This window comes from Varroa destructor, unplaced genomic scaffold (genome assembly GCF_002443255.2).
Source record: "Varroa destructor unplaced genomic scaffold, Vdes_3.0 BEIS01000001.1, whole genome shotgun sequence".
Classification (NCBI taxonomy): domain Eukaryota; kingdom Metazoa; phylum Arthropoda; class Arachnida; order Mesostigmata; family Varroidae; genus Varroa; species Varroa destructor.
This window is the reverse complement of record NW_019211454.1, coordinates 29,813,705-29,831,283: the sequence shown is the minus strand read 5'-3', so window position 1 is coordinate 29,831,283 and position 17,579 is coordinate 29,813,705. Positions and strand designations below refer to the sequence as shown.

Genomic DNA, 17,579 nt, shown 5'->3' with positions numbered 1-17,579 from the left:
TTGGCTATATTGTTGTAGAAGCTGACGGGCGAACAGTTAGAAACCATGACAGCTGCTGAACTAGCCGCATTGGGTGTCCCGTTGGACGAGGCGAAAACCAGTTTCGAACTTTTACTAAAAAAGGATGGTGGGCAGGCCCCAGTTGCTGTAACTGGAACAAATGGTGGAATTGAAGCCGCTCTCGCAAAGTCTGCATCAACAAGGGAACCAAGACTCTCGGCAGTAACAGCAGCAGCAGATGTTGATAGCAATAATACCAGTAGATAAATAACAGAGGAGCTGCGTGCTAGTGGAACGAAACGAGCAACATCACCATTACTACCCTTCCGTTTTTTCATTAGCCGGCTCGCAGGATGGTGGCAAATCATTATTATGGACTGCGCCGATTTTCATCTATCATCAGTCACCAATTTCTTAGTACGACCTCAATTTAATAATACTATTGCTGTATTATAGAATAATAATGTTCGAAGTGCCTCGTCGAAGTCGTAAGTACTTGACTAATTGTCCAGCTAGAGGGACGTTCCCACGCCTCCTGTACACCCGTTTCCCTGCCCAATATTATGTCATGTAAAACATGGCGAATTTAAACAAGTGTGAAGGCTGACTGCGTGATATAGATAAAAAGTATATAAATTCCAGATGCGGCTCAAAGGGAAGAGAGATAAGGGAAGATAGCGACCGATTACCTGTAAAGTAGTCATTTTCAACCCCAATTATTTCGTTTTTGGACAAACTCGTGATTGAGTGGTCAGGGTTTTGGTCGAATAGGCAGAAATCAACTAAATAATTGGAGACAGCAGAGAGAGAGCTTGCAAATAAGATCTGATAAAATCACTTTGGTGTTGCAATGCCCGGGCGCTGTGGAGTGATTGTAATTGCAGAAACATTAATCGTATCGTTAGCAGCAGAAAAACAAAGTGTTTTCTAAGTCTCTTCGATCCGTTATTTGTAGTTGTATACAGATGTGCTTGTCATATGTGCAAATGTTTGGTGTAATGGTACGTTTTTTTAGTAGTAATTGTTGAAAAATATGAGAGCTTGCTAGTGCTAAAATAACGATCGTTATTTCCTGTAGTGGTCTAGCAGGCTGACGGTGGATACAACTTTCATTTAGCGAACTAGACGTCGATTTAGGAAACTAGCACAACAATTAGGATAACGAAAATTCGCTATATTATTTGTGTAATCGAAGGTTTTTTGTGAACGCTCCATTCATACAGAAAGACGGATATAAAGAACGAATAATCGGAAAATTGAACTTTAAGACTTGATTTTTTTATGTACATTAATTTTTGATAGATGTAGATATAAATGTACATAAGTGCTTATCCATACAAGGTGATCTCAGTATTTCATAAATTAAAAGAAATCCAAACCATCAAGCACCGTAAATTACTGGCGTCTTTAGGAACTATTTTAATTTGAAATGTATAACAATCCAAACGGTTTGACTTTTTAATATCTTTGCTTCAACTTGGGTAGTGCGGCTCCAGATTAAAAGTGGGATACGACGGAGAACTTACCGATAGATGAAACAAACAGTTGAGATCTATTAACTCTGCAGAAAAATTTAGCCAGCTGTGTTTCGTTAGTTACTATTACGAAAACAATTTTTTCCTCATTTGACATTTCGGACCGTCAATGAGGGTTAAAAATAATTATGACCATTTAAAGAAATTTTTTCGAGCATCGAGTATTTAACTAGCTGCAGAACTGAAACTCGTACCACCTATGCTAACATGACACAGATACATTTCGCAGCTTAGTTTGCATTCAAAATATCATTTCTGTGCTACAAAACCACTTTGCGAAGAGTGCTATAATGACGGAAATAATGAATATGTGACCTTCTGCGTCGAGTTCCGTGTGTGGATCCTTTTTGATTCGTTTATTAGACTCATTAACATTACAGTATAATTGTCTGTTAATCCAACGCTTATTCGTCCTTTTTCATTCATTTTCTTGGACACGTTTTCTAAACTTTTTTTGCTATGATCTATCTGTTCTGTATCGGAGCTCAAGAAATATGGTATGATATACGATCGCATTGTTATGTTCGGCTTGTATATATTCGGTAACAGCAGCATATGCCTATCACTAATGGCGAAGGATCAAAGTATCCGCAAAATGTGTCAATTTTTTTCAATATATTACCCTACTACATGTTGCTGCAGATCTGCACTGTCAAGAAAGCCATGCCTGCAGGTCCCCTAGAAACTGAATTTTTTTTTAAAAGCAGAAGAACGATTTTAACCCTTCCATGCAAAAAAAATATTTTTTGCTCTTAATAATTAGAGACTGTGGATATAAATACTGGGATGACCGTCTTGCCATGTAACCTCTCGTATTGTCTTCGTTCGCCGGTCGATTTCGTCGAGTGGAACGCAAAAACGCGAAGCTACGAATTCGTGTAACTATCCGTCAAAAAAAATGCACATTTCTTGCAAAAAACGTAAAGAAAACAGGATTAATATTTTTAAGTTGACTGAATGATTTATCCGGTAATAGACTGACGTGGCAGGAATTATAAAACGGTCCTGACGTTGCACTCATCGTCAGATTTTGCCTTCTTACGGCTCCACTACCGTTACTATAACTTATAGGCGACCAAACACACACACATATATATATATATGTATATATCTATATATATATATGTAACTTTACCTAAACAATTTACGGGATAGCTGGTGATTGCTTTTGAATTGAGTTATAACTGAACAGTGTTAATATTATGCATTATGAATTATATATACATACATTAGAGTATCTCAGTGTTTCGTGAGTGTAGAGCTGCATGTTCAGCTATTTGATTAGGTGTGTTTATGAGTATCTCGTTATATACAGGCACAAACGTCTACGCCTATATACATGTGGAATAGAAATATGTACTTAAAATAAGTTTTGAGTAGTCGTAGTAATGACAGTATATTTGCTAGAGGTACTTTTGTAATCTTCTATAATGAGATTTTCCCTTGAAAAGCAGCGGAGCAGTTTTGTGCGGGTAAACAGAAGATGAACAGCAAACTGAGATTAGTATTTAATGGTACGGCATTTTGCGTATATTCTTACGTTGATTAGGTGTACCCATCGTACACTGTACAAAAATCGCAGTGGAAATGTGATAACAAGAAACTCATCACCATCGTCATCATTATAATTATTACTACTAACCTTTAGTGCATGAGTTTGCTGTAGACGATACCGTGGGCAATCATGAAATTAAGAATTGGTTTTCTCAAAAATGTCGGAGGAAATTTGGATGCGATGTCGAAATTGAGTAAATCAGCGACCAATAATAAATGTGTTTAGGTGAAGAACGCCGTATTTAGAGGGCATTATTTTACAGAAGTTGTTGTGCGTAAGTGAAGCAATCCACCAACCCGTTGGCGGAATGATTTTGTTGAGCAATATAATCGGTATGTTGAGTCGTTATTGGAGATTATGTTTAGTTTCTTGTTGTGCCAATTTGAGTTTCGTAAAAGGTACTAGGTTTGTCTGATTATTACCCGTTGGTTCATTCTTTGATCTGACTATTCTGATGAGCAAACAACACTCGTTTTATTGTTCGTCCTTTTGAACATTGCGGTAATTGTACGCTTCAATGAGAATGACGTTAGGGAAAATTGGGGTATTCGTATAAGTTCTAATAACATACGATTTACACGGTGAAGCAGTTAACTTGTTTAAGTACTATCACTATTGAACGTCATTATCCAGCCTCTCAAAACGGCAGTCACCCATATCACTACCACTCAGTATAACCGATAAGCTACCGTGAGAGTCGTTCTCAGCTATTCTGATTAGGGGGTTTCAAATCCATTGATCATTATCATATCCACACGATATAATAAAGAGCTAAAGGAATGTGATCCCATTGCAAGGTATGATGATCGAGCTATGAACTTCCGTTCGTTTCGTATGTTCGGATTACTCTTTGAGTGTCGTTTATTCTATCAAACCCATTGACGTAATTGTTTGTGAACAGTTAATTCGCAGGATTTTCGGTAATATCTTGAAGCGTCAAATTCATATTTGCAAAGCCAACAGAAAACAATTATGTGACACATGGCATACACTGAGAACAGACTAATGTACCAATATATATATATAGGCCGATATAGTCGTCCATTAAAATGTGCAATCACCATTATATATACATTAAGATTAAGACCTATAGAATGGTTAATCACTAACAATCGATTAATAACTATGTGTTGAGTTCCACAAAATCTCATTTCTGGATTTTCGAACATCTGTAAATTCGTCATCTTGGGCATTAATGATTATATTCATTCACAATAATAATTGATCAACATAACAGTAGATGAACAATGTGAGTGCGTTGACCCAAGTGAGCTGTTTACCTTAAATTCCGATTGACGAGAGATCTGCTGTTGTACAAATCAGCTCGAATATCTTGTACAGAAGGCAACGTACATCACTGTACGAGCAGCGTATTCGATGTATGTAATGACAGTATAGAACCGAGCCCGATGAGTCGACGATCTGGAAAAGAGAAAGAGGAAAGAATAAGAAAAATGTTTGGTGGATTTACTATTGAGATATATATATATATACATATATATACATAATATTCATGTATATGTCGAATAAAATAAACCCCATCTTGATTACACATGCCATTATGTACTTATTAATAATAGATTATTTGTGTGTTATGTTAGGTCACATATATGTTAATGTAAGTAATGGGCGTTCATTGACAGAGTAGTAGTTATACACTCTCACATTATGCCTAACAAAGTTTTCCTTAATTTGAACAAATTTCCTATTTAAATTTTATGCAGGATCTCATTGAGTTCTTCAGGTACATGTGCACAATAAACACGTCTGCTGGTTATAGTTAGGTTTTCATGCATGTTGTCAAGAAAACTTTCATAATCATTCCGGTTTTCGATTGACCGGAAGAGCACTGAAAAAAAGACATTGAAAAGTGATTCTTTTGTGCAAAAAAAGGCATTTTATGGTACGATACTTCCCCGTATGGTACGAAAATTTCAAAGTGGAAACTCAAAAAGTTTTGTTGTTTAGGTTTTGCAGCCATTAAGGGTGGCTAAGCATATATGCGAATCTGTAGGGTGTGGTTTCTATAGAATGTCACAGGTGGATTCAATAAGTGTTTCTTTTATAACATGCATATCGCGATATGCACAGAATTAGGATTGTTAGATTGTTGTGAATGCAGCTCGGCCTGCTGTCCAGTAGAGCCTTTATTTATCTGGGATTAAATTTACGGATTCGCACAATCTCGCAAATTGACAATAGTGTTTTTCTGCGTCGTCAGAGCTTTGAACGGGCGAACATCCAAACTTCAGTTCATAATAGTACAGTTTCAAAGTTCTCAAATGATCTTAATCTGGTAGAAGCTGCTATAAATTTACTAAGCGATACATTTTCCTGTAGAACCGTTGTGTCTAAAGGAAATGCCAAGTGTATACATTTTTTAATCTTATGCATTCTGGTGTCTTCTGCTCTAGCATTGGAGGAAATATGTCGTTGTTGCCTCGTAAAGATGTACTTGATTTGACTCGTACAGACACTTGATGGCGCCGTGGGCACACGGGCCGCATGAACTAACCATAACGCTAGCTGTAACTATCACTCCATTGAATTAGTTTTGGGTGCTCTTCCGGATCGTGTTCATTCAGTTGCGAAGCACAGTTCGTGCTGTGAGACTAAGGATATGTGGATGGAAAAGACGAGCCTTTATTCTTCATTCTCGATACTGAATACTCGTCTTCCTATTATGTTCCTTGTGGGTGTTTTGCCTTTTATACATGAAGCATTTTTATGTATTCTGATGTTTACCTTTTTTGTTTTTTTTAAATTCTTATGCTTTTTCTGGGTTCTACTTAGCCTTGGCTTTTTCCCAAGTGTTGCGATGCTTACTAGCTTAAATATTGACGTGCATTTTCACTCCCTCCTTTTTTTCTGCACAAGATCTTTCCTTAAAAGCCATATTTTATGACTGCTATGAAGGCGGTAGACGTCGCTCATCGGGAGTCGAACGATCTATTTACTGCTATGTAGGCAGAGACACGCCCGTCTGAGTACGTCTAGTAACGCTTGTTGCCGCTGTCTTGTTAAAAGGCGAGCATTGTTGAAGTACTAGGCTCGTTTATCACCGTTGGTTTTGCCGTCCGGATACATACGAGTAATTGTGACTATCTATCTATTGTTTGTTGCCTTCGTACAACCAGCTTCGTACAAGCTGCTAGCTGCCACTCATTAGCGATGTTCAGTGTTTGTTGCTTAGTTTTAGCCGTAACTATGACAGCAGTCCCGGCTGGGCTCTTGTTGTGAGAAGTGCCCGTCGTTCATCCCGATTTCAGAGCATTGAGGCAACTCCACTCGTCGTCTTCGTCATTGTTGTGCCGTCGCCACCGTCGTCGCCGTTGTCAGCTGCAGCAGGATAGTGTACGCCTTTCTTTGTGTCAGTCGTGTATAGCGGTCTTTTTGTGCTGGCCACGCTTAGTGTACGGTCGAGCCGCTAGCGGCGCTGTCGTCTCTCCGGCAGAGGCGCGTTATGTTCTGGTGTAACATTGGGAGCGCTGTGGGCGCTGCTGCTGCCGCCCAGCCGACGCAGCGGTCGTTGTTATCCTATCAAAATGGCAGCTCTAGCTGGCTGCTGTAGCTCGGTGGTTGAGAGGCTCTACACTGCGCGGGTGCGCTGGCTGCGTTTGTCTGTGTGCTGGCGCGGCGAGCCCAGCCCGCACGGCGCAGGTTCGATCCCAGTAGCCCCCCTCTCCCCTCCACCGCCATCACCGCCGCCACCGCCGCTTTCACAGACAGCCGGCGCTGAGAGACCCTTGGCTGAGTAACTGACTGGTTGGTTGGTTCGTAGGCAAGCAAACGGATGGACGGACGGACAGCGGCATTAGTAGCGGCGGTGATGGCGTTGCCGCTGCTCCTACCGGTGCTCGCAGTCGTAGGCAGGAGGCAGGAAACGACTGACTGGTAACGAAGCAGGGAACGAACGAACAAATCAACGACAGAACAGTAGACAACTGACAATAACAGCAGATACAAGATCGCTGCTGCTGCTGCTGCCGCCGCCGCCGCCGCTGCCGCCGCCGCCGCCGCCGCCACTCTCACTGCCTCTACTGCAGCTGCTGCTGCTGCTGTTACCCAACAACAGACAGACCATTGCAGAAACAGCCACAGTAAAATTTCGACAACACTCTCCGAGCGCTGACCTATTATAGTGTGTTATTGTTGTACGGACTCTAACTGTAGTTAACAGCAGTTGCAACATACCGAACAAGTGAAGGCTAACTTTTCCGTAACACTTCTTTCTCCGTCGACAGTGCAGCGGCCTTCGTATTTGCCATACGATTACCTACGACGACGGCCAGGGCAGCTATCACAGTATGCCGGCGGCTATAGTTGTGCTGTTGGCAGAAATGACGAAAGTGGACAGTAGTAATAACAGCAACAGAATTTCAAGGGACCACGGGGCCACACTCATATGCGCAGCAAGTACATAATATTAGTTCAACTGGCATACTATTGCTACAGACACTTCAGCAAAAAAAAGCTGATCATAAGTCAGCCCCGATCGGGTCCCGATGTCAACTGTGGGAAAACCGTAGTGGTCATCCGCGGCGGCTACGGCAGCAACAAGAACGACAACGCCATTGCCGCTGAGCAAGCGCCAGCAGGCGCCGCCGCCGTCAACGACGACGACGACGACGACGACAACGAGGACAATAACGACGTCGTCCGGACGACGACGACAACAACGAGAGTAGCGTTAGCAGCCTCAAGCGAGTTCTGATGGCCGTAATCGTAATCAACTATAAATGTTTAGATTTTTACGATCGCCACTGCCGTTAATCAACTGGCATGGCGACCGCACTCACCGCTAGCGCAAGCTGTTACTACTGTTAACTAGAAGGAGGGAGTGGGAGTCGCTAGCTGGTAACTGTCGCCTAAAATGTGCGCTCCCAGCGTTTGTGTGCGGCCCGTCTGTGCATTTGTGTCCATCGCAGTGTTGACGCTGATTGCCGTTCCACTAGCGTGAATAAATTAACCGTGCTGAACAGCAGTGTAGAAAATCGTATAGAATAAAATAGGTCTGCCTATAGTCAGTGTACGTATGCGCGTGTGAGCAAGCCGTCCCGTGCTTCGGTTACCCCCGCTAAAATTACTGCGAAAGGTGCGGCCAGTAGAATTGCAAAATAAAAGCGGCAAAGCCAACATTAACAATTATTATAATATTAATTCGAACATCGATTACTGTCATAACTAGTCACTGTTTCGATGTCTAGCTTGGAGAAGACGAAAAGGACAACGAAGTCGAGGTACGTTTGAGGGGTCTAATAGTAATCAATGGTACTGTCAAGATTTGTCTCTTAATCAAAAGCATGGTGATTTTTTTTTGTTTATTTACTATTAACGCTGTGGGTTGACGCCTTCATTCGCTCGTCTTCGTACAGTTAGCCTCTCTAAAATCAAGTTCCTGCGGTGGCGGTTAGGTCGAACGTTGCGAATGGGAATGCTCGGAATAGTGCTTACCTGCAGGGGGGATGAAATAAAATCCACTACTATCACCATGCGGAAGAGAGGTATATCGAGTAGCACCGTAGATTAATCGTTCCATTATTACCAGTCACGGTCGTTGCCTGTATTGCAGTATATATCTTGATGGCGCAGATCTAAGGTTTTGTTGCTTTGCAGTTCGGGACTTTATTATTAAAGCCAAATAGCTACGATCGGCGCTCTGCTTCTCTCGTACCGCACTTTGGCTATAGGTAGCGTCCTCGCTCGCTCCTGGTTAGCTAGCGAGATCTGCTCCTGTACAGAGCATACCGTCAACACAACGGTTAACATCTCCACATATCGCCAATAAGAACGAGACAAAGAAGGAGGGCTGAGGACTGCTGACTAGCATCGTGTTTAGGCCAGACGCGTCAAGTCCACCGGAGGTCCGAACGATTGGAAGTCCTCGATTCCCAGCGGAGGGTTTGTTAGCTAGAAGGAGATGGTTATAATATGTATAGCCCCGTTGTTCCTCGGAGGAACATGTTGCGTAACAGCACTGCTAAACTACCGATATAGAAATATCGTTACGAGTGCTACGCAAGTAACCTGTTGCCTTTCGGTAACTTGTTCGTGCAATACAAAATACATCCAATATAAAGAATGCATGTTGTTTACCTATGGAGCTAGCTTAACGATATCTTTTTATGATTGAGTTGTTTATAGTTATAACTTGGTGTAGCATTAGTGCGATTTGTCCATTTGATAGTATGGTGATATACAACTAATCTTTGCTGGAGGCGGACAAGGAAGAATATTATATCTTCTCCTGTGTATGACGAGTACACCTCTTTACTGCACTTTATAATAGGTCGATACGTAAAGATGCAAAGCCGTTCGCATTCTTTTTTTTAACTGAAAACAAATAGTATTTAGCATTGGCTGGCCAGAATCGGTTATTTGTGTGCCTTTGGGCACCTGCGCCCACCTATGCGAAAATTAAATGCGGTGAAATAAACCAAAAAAATACCAGCAGGAACCTACAATGATGACGATGCGATTACTTTTTATAAATGTCATAACTGACGTAGTCATTTGTCATTTCACCTATGCGGAGATATCGAGGGTAACATCTGGACTGCTTTTTGGCATGTGAGACAACGAACCTTAGAACAGTTTGAAACCACAGGAGTCAGCGTATTTTTAAACACCAAACTTACTTTGACTGTATAAGTTGTCCACAGTTTGGGGCCGCTTTAGACGCTTACTGGGCGCACAAAAGGCACGGAGATCGCTCGTAGAACTGCTTAACATCTGCCTGGAAATGGCCGAGAGGCAAGGTGTGCGTTATAAAAGGCGGTACAAAAGGGCAACGCATTCAGGACAAAAAGCTGATCGGGGACATCTTCGCGGTAACTCTGCTTGTGTTGACTTCAATGCCAACCTAATCAATGTCAGGTGCCTTTTTGACTTAATTTGTTTATATCGAGACAGGCGTATACAGGTGCAGGTTTGTAAAATCTTATCACCATTAGAAAAAGAAAAATCATTTATTAGCACTGTCTACGGTTCACATGCGTAGTGGGCATGCGGGTGTTTGTGCTTCACGTGGTCGGTAGGTGCTGGAGCCAATCGGACAGGCGTCCTTGGCTCGTCTTCACCATTGGGTTCTGTCAAATGACGGCCAAATCCTAGTGATGGTTAAGTCAGTAACTAGACCATTTTTACCCATGTTTAAGTTTTATTTTTACATATGTGTTTAAGTCTGGGCATTTGCTCAAAAGATCTTTTTAGAGCTTTTTCTGTCAAGAAGTGTGTTCGTAGTGGGACGAAGCTGAGACATGAGGATGTTTCTGCCCTATGAGATGGAACACGTTACCGATATTTCAGCTATATTTGAGGGTGCGTGTTTATGAGGTCAAGCGCACACACCTCACAGTTTTCGTAGTAGTGTCACAAGAGATTCGAGAGCCGAAGTTCCTGAAAGATTTTAGACAGCCAAGGGAAAATTATTGTTTTGGATAAGGACTGAGGAAGAATTGATGTTGTATGTAATAAATAAGGAACTGATCTACTGAGATATGTCGAGACTTAAAACAACTGTAAATCAGTATAGTGCGATCACGTTCAGCCAAGGTAAATTGCTCCATTAAAAATAGTCCTGACGCAAAATCTATGATAACGCACTGCGTGCCATATGACCTAGGCATAATATAATAATAATAATAAAATAACTAGGCTATGTATCGATGAATAAAATGCATCACGCTTTATCACTCTTCTAGAATATATATGAAGTGTGGTGTATTGACTTTTTAAAATCCTTATAGAAATATATATATATGAAATTCTTATAGAAACTTGTCTTTAGAGAAATTATTATCAAAGTAGCAGAGTTACCGCTAGACTATCACATATGTCTTATTACAAGGCGTTTGTGATTCGAAAAAAGGCGATGTATTTTGGCAGACCTTCCGAAGCTATTTCTAATCATATACAACCGACTTATAAAGGGAACAAGCGAAAAAATTACTTTCGACGCTGATAGTTCGCTGGGTTTTGAGCAAATGTGCTTGTTTCCTCTACACCTGGTCTAAACTTATTGTGGGCCGTACATGTTTACCTCTGGGAGAGGTAAACATGAATATGTACAGCTACCTCTAGAGGGAGCGTTAGAGAAAGATATTTTGCACGGTCAAAACGGAGACGTCACGTTTAACATTAAGGGAGGGCTATGGAGAATTAGCTTGTGATGAGACCACTTCAGTTGTTGCAAATGTGTTCGTATTGATTCCACTATCGACACCATTGTCAAGATCGTTATCCTGATTATATGTCCGTGAATCTCTATTTCTTTTGACGATGATTCATATTAGGGAACTTTTGTTTCAAATTAATTGCTATAAATAAACACAATAGTTAGAAACGTACGTTTCCTTACCTTTTGTATTCAGCCGAATCATTTTGTCGCAAGGATGATTTACTATGAGTCGCCGTTACTTCTGCAGGCATAAAAGGAAAAGCCACTCAGAAAAATTGGGACGGTAGGTTGCGGCCGATATTGCCCACTTGTGGCAACAATGGTGAAGCACAAAAATAAACCGTAGGCTTAAGATTTGTATGACTGTGCTTTGCTATTTTCCGTCTACGATCTGATGACAATTAACAATTATTATTAAATAACATTCACTAGATATGTACATTCATAGATCTTTTCCTCAATATAAACTGATTAAAGTAAGCAATAATTGTGGTTAAAAGCAAACTCTACCTCTAGTTGTGTTTAACACCTGCCTAGCAAGATGTTGTTGGGGTCATTTAAATCTATATGCGCGTCAGACCTTCTCGTTGAGTTACAATTTTAGAGCAAAATAGATTCTGTAGAGTTATATGATTTGAAAATTGTTCCATGGATGTTAAGGGAACATGTTATGCTGCTGTCTAACTCGTCTCATCTGAGTTTACTCAGAAGTAGCTGCAGGGACTATCTGTCAGACTTCCAAATCGTCTTATAGTTACATCTGGAATTTTCTATCGAACCCACAAAAATTCAGCTTAGATAAATTTAGGCAGGTCGTTTAACAAGCTTTCTTTGATCATTACTATTAGCAATGATATAGAGAAGTATACATTGACTTGTTCTTGGAGGCTGAGGCTGAGGTTGAGGCTTCATTTGCCCTCTACAGTACTGGTGCAAATACAACGTTCGGTATTACGCGTCGTTCTTTCTGTATGTAAGTCGGCTTCTTTACAGTTTTCTTCGGCATTTATCTATTCTATTTTGCTTGGAAGGGTTATGTTTCAACCAATAATCCGAATTTTTAGAATATTGATTTTAGTGCACTGAACTTAATCTGCTATGGTGACGTCAGAACTGTACATACGTCGGCGGAAGTTGTTGCAAACTGAACTCGCTTCCGCTGACTACGCTAGCAAGGGGTCATCATCTACCAGGGGAAAAATAAAAACAGGCAGTATTAGAATATTTGTTATAGCACACCGGAGAGTCGACGAAAAAAGTAGCGTCTTTTGATACCATTCCTGAAAAACATGTTAAATCTTTCCCCGGCTATTGTCGCCGGCTTGCATTGAATCGGAGACGATTCGTCATCATCACACATTTTATAGATCGTCTGCCATTTCTTTTACGATTCTGCAATGGGAACAATTCAACGGCGGCTTCCTTAAAGCATCTCTAGCTACTCTGTTGTTGGGGCGCAGACCTTCGTTGTACGTTCGCTGTTTTACTGTGAAATCAACGTTGTTCTCAATGGAAGCAGTGTTATACACACCGTGTCTACTGGAACAACTAGACTTTTTCGGTCGTTACCACCGCTGCTGCAAAATGAACCGTTGGGGCATCACGAAGGCAAGGATTTGTTCAACGTCGGGAGCTGCGTACAATCGGCTTGGCTTGTATGGATTGTTATTAGCTATTTCTCCTACTGATTGCAATTATGCAGATACAAAAATCGTCTGTCGACAACTATTGTCAATTGAATGTATCGTTTAATGACAACGTCGTCATATTGATTGATACTACCCGCCTGAATGACTATAACTGGCAAGTGACCCAGGTTTTCATCATCCAAAGAGAAATAATATTCCTACATTTTTTTTAAGCAGCGTATTTACTTTCGCACTTCTTTAGTCACTGTAGATTCAAAGCATAGATGCTCATGGCAAGCAAGCTTTCTGCGAATGTCCTATTCTTCCAGCAGTACTGGCAATTAGACAGTGACAGAGTAGAGTGATGGGTGATTATCTTCTTACGAACGACATCTTCACGTGGGTAGTGCGTCTGTTATCTTCAACAAACTGCCCTACATAATCCAGCAGGACTCGATCGAAGTGAAGTATAAGCATATATTTTTAAGCTACATGCTACGGCTCATACTAACGTAATTTAATTACTTGAGCCATCAGCAGCCTGCCATCAAAAGGTTTTGTGGTGGTAACCAAGATACGATGTTAATTAGCTAAATTGATAGGCATCGATATTATCGTTATATGATCTTCACGGAAAAGTGCGTTCCTTAGCTGAGTATGCCACTGCACTTATATAGTATTAGTACAGTTCGTTCATAGAACAGCTAAAAAATCAGTGTTGGAGATGTCTCAGCGTCAGTTGCTTCAGGAATTTCTAGCACTTATGCAGAGAGCTACATATCTGAGAAAATTATAGAAAATGTTTACTTTTAAAGAGAATTCAACTCTTATTACTGAGTTCCTCTTTATTAAGGCCATAAAGACAAAATGAGAGAGAGTATCGTAGCTCATATCGATATTCTTCTGAGTCAAGGGACCGAAAAAACAATTCGGAAGTAGATTTTCTTAAAAAAATAAAACGCCAACGTATAGTGTATATTTAGAGGCAAAATAGTTTAGGATAATAAGCAATAGTTTTTTCCAGCGGACTTTTAGTCATAATAGAGTTTGCATAAACAAGTTTAATATTGATCATGGAGATATTCCTTGCAATCCCTAAACGAATCTCACAACTTCTCGCACTCTATGTATAGAAATTTTTAGAACGGGTACACAATTGACTAACAGGACGTATTTTTTTTTCTTATTAAGGACGCCTTGTGCAATCAAGTGTAGACTTACAGCAGTTTCTGATGTACTAAGGTACATTTCGTTTCAGCTGACACCTTTTAGCTCAAATTTTTTTGATTCAATTTGTTGAAGGACATTGGATAGAGTAGTTCCAATGAAATTCTGAAGACTCTATGTCATGTATGCGTAATTCCTACCTAAACGGCTGTATTTGGCTAATGACATGCCTTTTAACTTTTGTGGTCTTTGTCACTTTGCAGGGTTCTCGTCGGTAAAATGCTGATTTAAAACTCGTGTATTCTATGGCCATTAGTTAAGAATCGTGTACTTGTGGTATTGTGCGTACATGAGATAATTCGACGCTCAACAAACCATGCAACCACATTTCGTCTGACGACTTCACTTCGCCAACATGAGTGGGCCGTCCAGTTCGAGAGGATAACAGCAGGACAGTTTACACACCCCACATAAACGGGTCAGATGAATCCGCTGGGGTTGGTGGTTTAGATAATTGTAAAACGGTATTAAAATTAAGATGTCGAACGAAACACTGACGATCAAGGAAGAACAGACAGAAAGGCACGAGAGCATGACTCCGGTTGATGTTGGGCTTTATAAAAATCTGAACCCGAACCCTCTTGAAAATATTCCGATGCCACTTGCATTAGCACAACTGCCGGACACAATGTCGCCGGTATTGTTCGACAGTGGTCCTCCAACACCGACTACCCGTGAACTGTTAGCAGCCAAAATGCTCCCACTTGTGGAGCCTGCAGAAATCCTTCCTACACCATCGAATCCTCGATGGACAAACAACGGTCGGCAGACATCTGCTGTTCGCATGCTTGATTTAGCTGTCACCATTGAAAGGCAAATTGTTCAGAATGGCGGTAAGCCTATCAGGCATCGAAATCACCGAAACGAGCGGTTTCGACTCAAGCCTGAAATCGAAGCCGAACTTCAGCCCGCAGTATCACAATCCAGCGGTGAGCGTACTGTTAGTATAGGGAGGTCACGTGCAGACCTATTCCAGGGTCCATCATTGACAATCGTTTCGGGCAGTACCGCCAAAGAAACAGGAGAGGACGCCAGCCAGGCATCGACTTCTACGACAGAAGGAGGACCAAAGGACGAAACTGATGACCGACGGAGTGAACAAAGTGACGGGCCAGCTGGAGACGTTGACAATGTCGACGCTGTGGACCATGAAGACGACGACGACGGCGGCGATGAGGACGATGGGGAAGGACCAGGAATGGATTTCTCGCCGGAATGTATCCTGCAAGAAGGTGTTGTTCCTATTGGCGAGATAGCGCCGACGTCATGTCAGTGCGGCTTCACAACGTCCGACATTAGTGAAATGAAGGCGCACACATGTCCAGAAGGCACCCTAGTTAAATGTCAGTTTTGTCCAAAAACCTTCCGACGAGCTGATCTAGCTCGGCGCCATTCACGAAATGCTCATCCTGAACTTAACAAGGTGCTTGTATGTCCCGAAGAAGGCTGTACCTATCGAACGCGAGACGCTCCGCTGTTTGAACGACACGTGATGCGGCACAAAGGAATCAAATTTTGCGAATGTGATCAATGTGACTATAAAACTGACTCACCAAAATGTCTTCGCATACACAAGCTGACGCATTCGGGCGAGAAGCCGTTTGCGTGCCACCTTTGTGATTACCGGGGCACACAACGCGGCCACTTGCGCGATCACATTCGGCTAGTTCACATCAAGTCGAAGGATTTTCACTGTGAGATATGCGGAATGCAGTTTGGCATCAAAGGCGCCCTGAAACGCCACATCAAAAACATACACGAAAAACCAAACAAAACGTACACTTGTAACGAGTGTGGCTACGTGACAGCTCGGCGTGACCGGCTGCGCGAGCACTATCGGAGTCATAGCGGTGAGAAGCCGTTTGCGTGCACGTTGTGCAGCTATCGCACGGCATCAAGACAAAGCCTCAATAAGCATGCCAAGGGCCATCTAAAGCGAGCAGTGAAGGCACTTAACATGGCGAATCAGGTTGAGGACGCACAGACTCTCTCGACGCAAGATGACGCCGGGACGGAACTCGAGTGCGGCGGAGAGGAGGAAAGTCAAGCTTCAGTAGTTAGCGAAAGTTTCGTGAGCAACGTCGCGGCCCAGCTCGAACGAATGCAGCGACTGGTCAGAGCAGCGCAACATGAGGCTGCTCAAGCGAGCAGTTCATACTGATCTGATCTGCACCGCTGACCTTCGCCGTTTCCTAAAATATTCAACTCAGTCCCGATATATATATATATATATATATATATATAATTAAATTATTGCTAGTGTTAACCATCAGATTCATCATCGTATCAACCACTCTAATAGCGACAGAAAATAGTTCAAGGGAGTTGGCTTGGTGGCTGAAGGCAGCAGCGTCAATAAATAGATGCTGTTGTAGAAATGTATATTTCATAACCTGAAAACGTTTGTGAATAGTCGTGACCGCGCTAATTTACAGGCCTGGATATGGCGTACACTTTATGTTCAAAGCCTGCATCTGTCGAGATAGACAGAAGAAGTTTATAAACACAACTCGGCAATGTTAAAGTTATGTTTTGATTAAAAACATCTATTTTCTAAGACGCACAAGCCACTAGTAGCCGAATAGGATACAAACTGAACGTCTATAGTCTTAAGGGCTATTTGTTGTCTCTAGCTGGGTCATGAGTCATGTATATCGTAGACAAAGCGAAGATGCAGTAGTTAAAACGAAACTGTTCATTTTCGTTTTCTGTTTGTGAGTCATTATTGTTATAGTTGAAAAATACGCTGGCAGCGTATTCTTCAACTTCTCTATTGTCTTATAGCAGTAATATAATATACAATATAGTGTGGTTATGGAAAATAATCAGAACGGTGGTAATAACTTATTATTGTGGCTGCGGGCAACGTAATACCGTTATCACAAAAGTACTGTAGAATGCGAAAATTTAGACTATTATCTGTTTGTCTAGTAGGACTACTTCTGCTACTTTCAAGTGTGGCTATTTGTACAGGAAAACAAAGCTAATTAATATGTGACCTAGGATGTCCTACTGTATTATTATTGAGTGATGTATGTGCGTGTGTGCCTGTGCAATTTTTGTGTATGTGTGGTAAGGAGCAAATAGCAATGACATTCCTATTTTGTGATTTGCCAAAAGCGAGGTGAACAAGAAGCGATATTCTTTCATTTGTCATGGGTTACCGAGATACGAAAAGTTCTCTGTGCAAGTCTGGAAGCTTCGCAGGACGGGAAAAGAAACAAGGGTCATGGAGGTTATTCTAAGCACTGTGTAAACACAATTTATTACGAGTATATATAGAAGTATATACGTGTGACGAAGATATCAGGAAAGAAAGCGCAGGAGACGAAGTGCATATCGACTAACGAATGTATCCCGGTGCATTTTGGGATCAGTATATAGGCCTGTACAAAGCAAATATATAAATGAATAAAGACGATATATAAATAATAGATATATAATGATTAATTTTA

The 17,579-nt window shown here is 41.4% G+C and overlaps 2 protein-coding genes and 1 long non-coding RNA gene across 9 annotated transcripts in view; 2 read left to right on the top strand and 1 right to left on the bottom strand.

Annotated features, from left to right (window-relative positions):
• LOC111254257 (MBT domain-containing protein 1-like) overlaps positions 1-4,644 on the top strand; it is a 15,777-nt gene extending 11,133 nt beyond the window's left edge. For all 3 annotated transcript variants that reach the window (XM_086978379.1, XM_022814911.2, XM_022814916.2), the window contains one exon: positions 19-4,644. In XM_086978379.1, coding sequence (XP_086834505.1) covers positions 19-267 — 249 coding nt within the window. In that variant the 3' untranslated portion in view covers positions 268-4,644. The remainder of the gene's footprint in view (positions 1-18) is intronic.
• On the bottom strand, positions 2,475-15,817 carry LOC147758491 (uncharacterized). Of its 3 annotated transcripts, none has more exons than XR_015319796.1 (5): positions 15,678-15,817; positions 11,450-11,510; positions 10,441-10,488; positions 9,729-9,826; positions 2,475-4,512 (listed from the first exon to the last, which is right to left on the bottom strand). It is a non-coding gene; the product is annotated as an uncharacterized LOC147758491 (long non-coding RNA). The 3 variants fall into 3 exon arrangements; XR_015319797.1 differs by having other exon boundaries at positions 11,450-11,576; positions 15,678-15,807; XR_015319798.1 differs by lacking the exon at positions 10,441-10,488.
• Positions 6,090-17,579, top strand: LOC111254273 (uncharacterized). Of its 3 annotated transcripts, XM_086978381.1 has the most exons (3): positions 6,090-8,330; positions 8,707-8,991; positions 14,328-17,579. In XM_086978381.1, the coding sequence occupies exon 3, from the start codon at positions 14,603-14,605 to the stop codon at positions 16,283-16,285; it is 1,683 nt and encodes a 560-aa protein (XP_086834507.1). In that variant the 5' UTR covers positions 6,090-8,330; positions 8,707-8,991; positions 14,328-14,602; the 3' UTR covers positions 16,286-17,579. The 3 variants fall into 3 exon arrangements, with proteins under 3 accessions (XP_086834507.1, XP_022670717.1, XP_022670700.1); XM_022814982.2 differs by lacking the exon at positions 8,707-8,991 and having other exon boundaries at positions 6,090-8,185; XM_022814965.2 differs by lacking the exon at positions 8,707-8,991.

What these genes read in the sequence shown, in the direction of transcription:
- LOC111254273 (XM_022814982.2), top strand. Translation starts at nt 14,603, where the DNA reads ATGTCGAACGAAACACTGACGATCAAGGAAGAACAGACAGAAAGGCAC.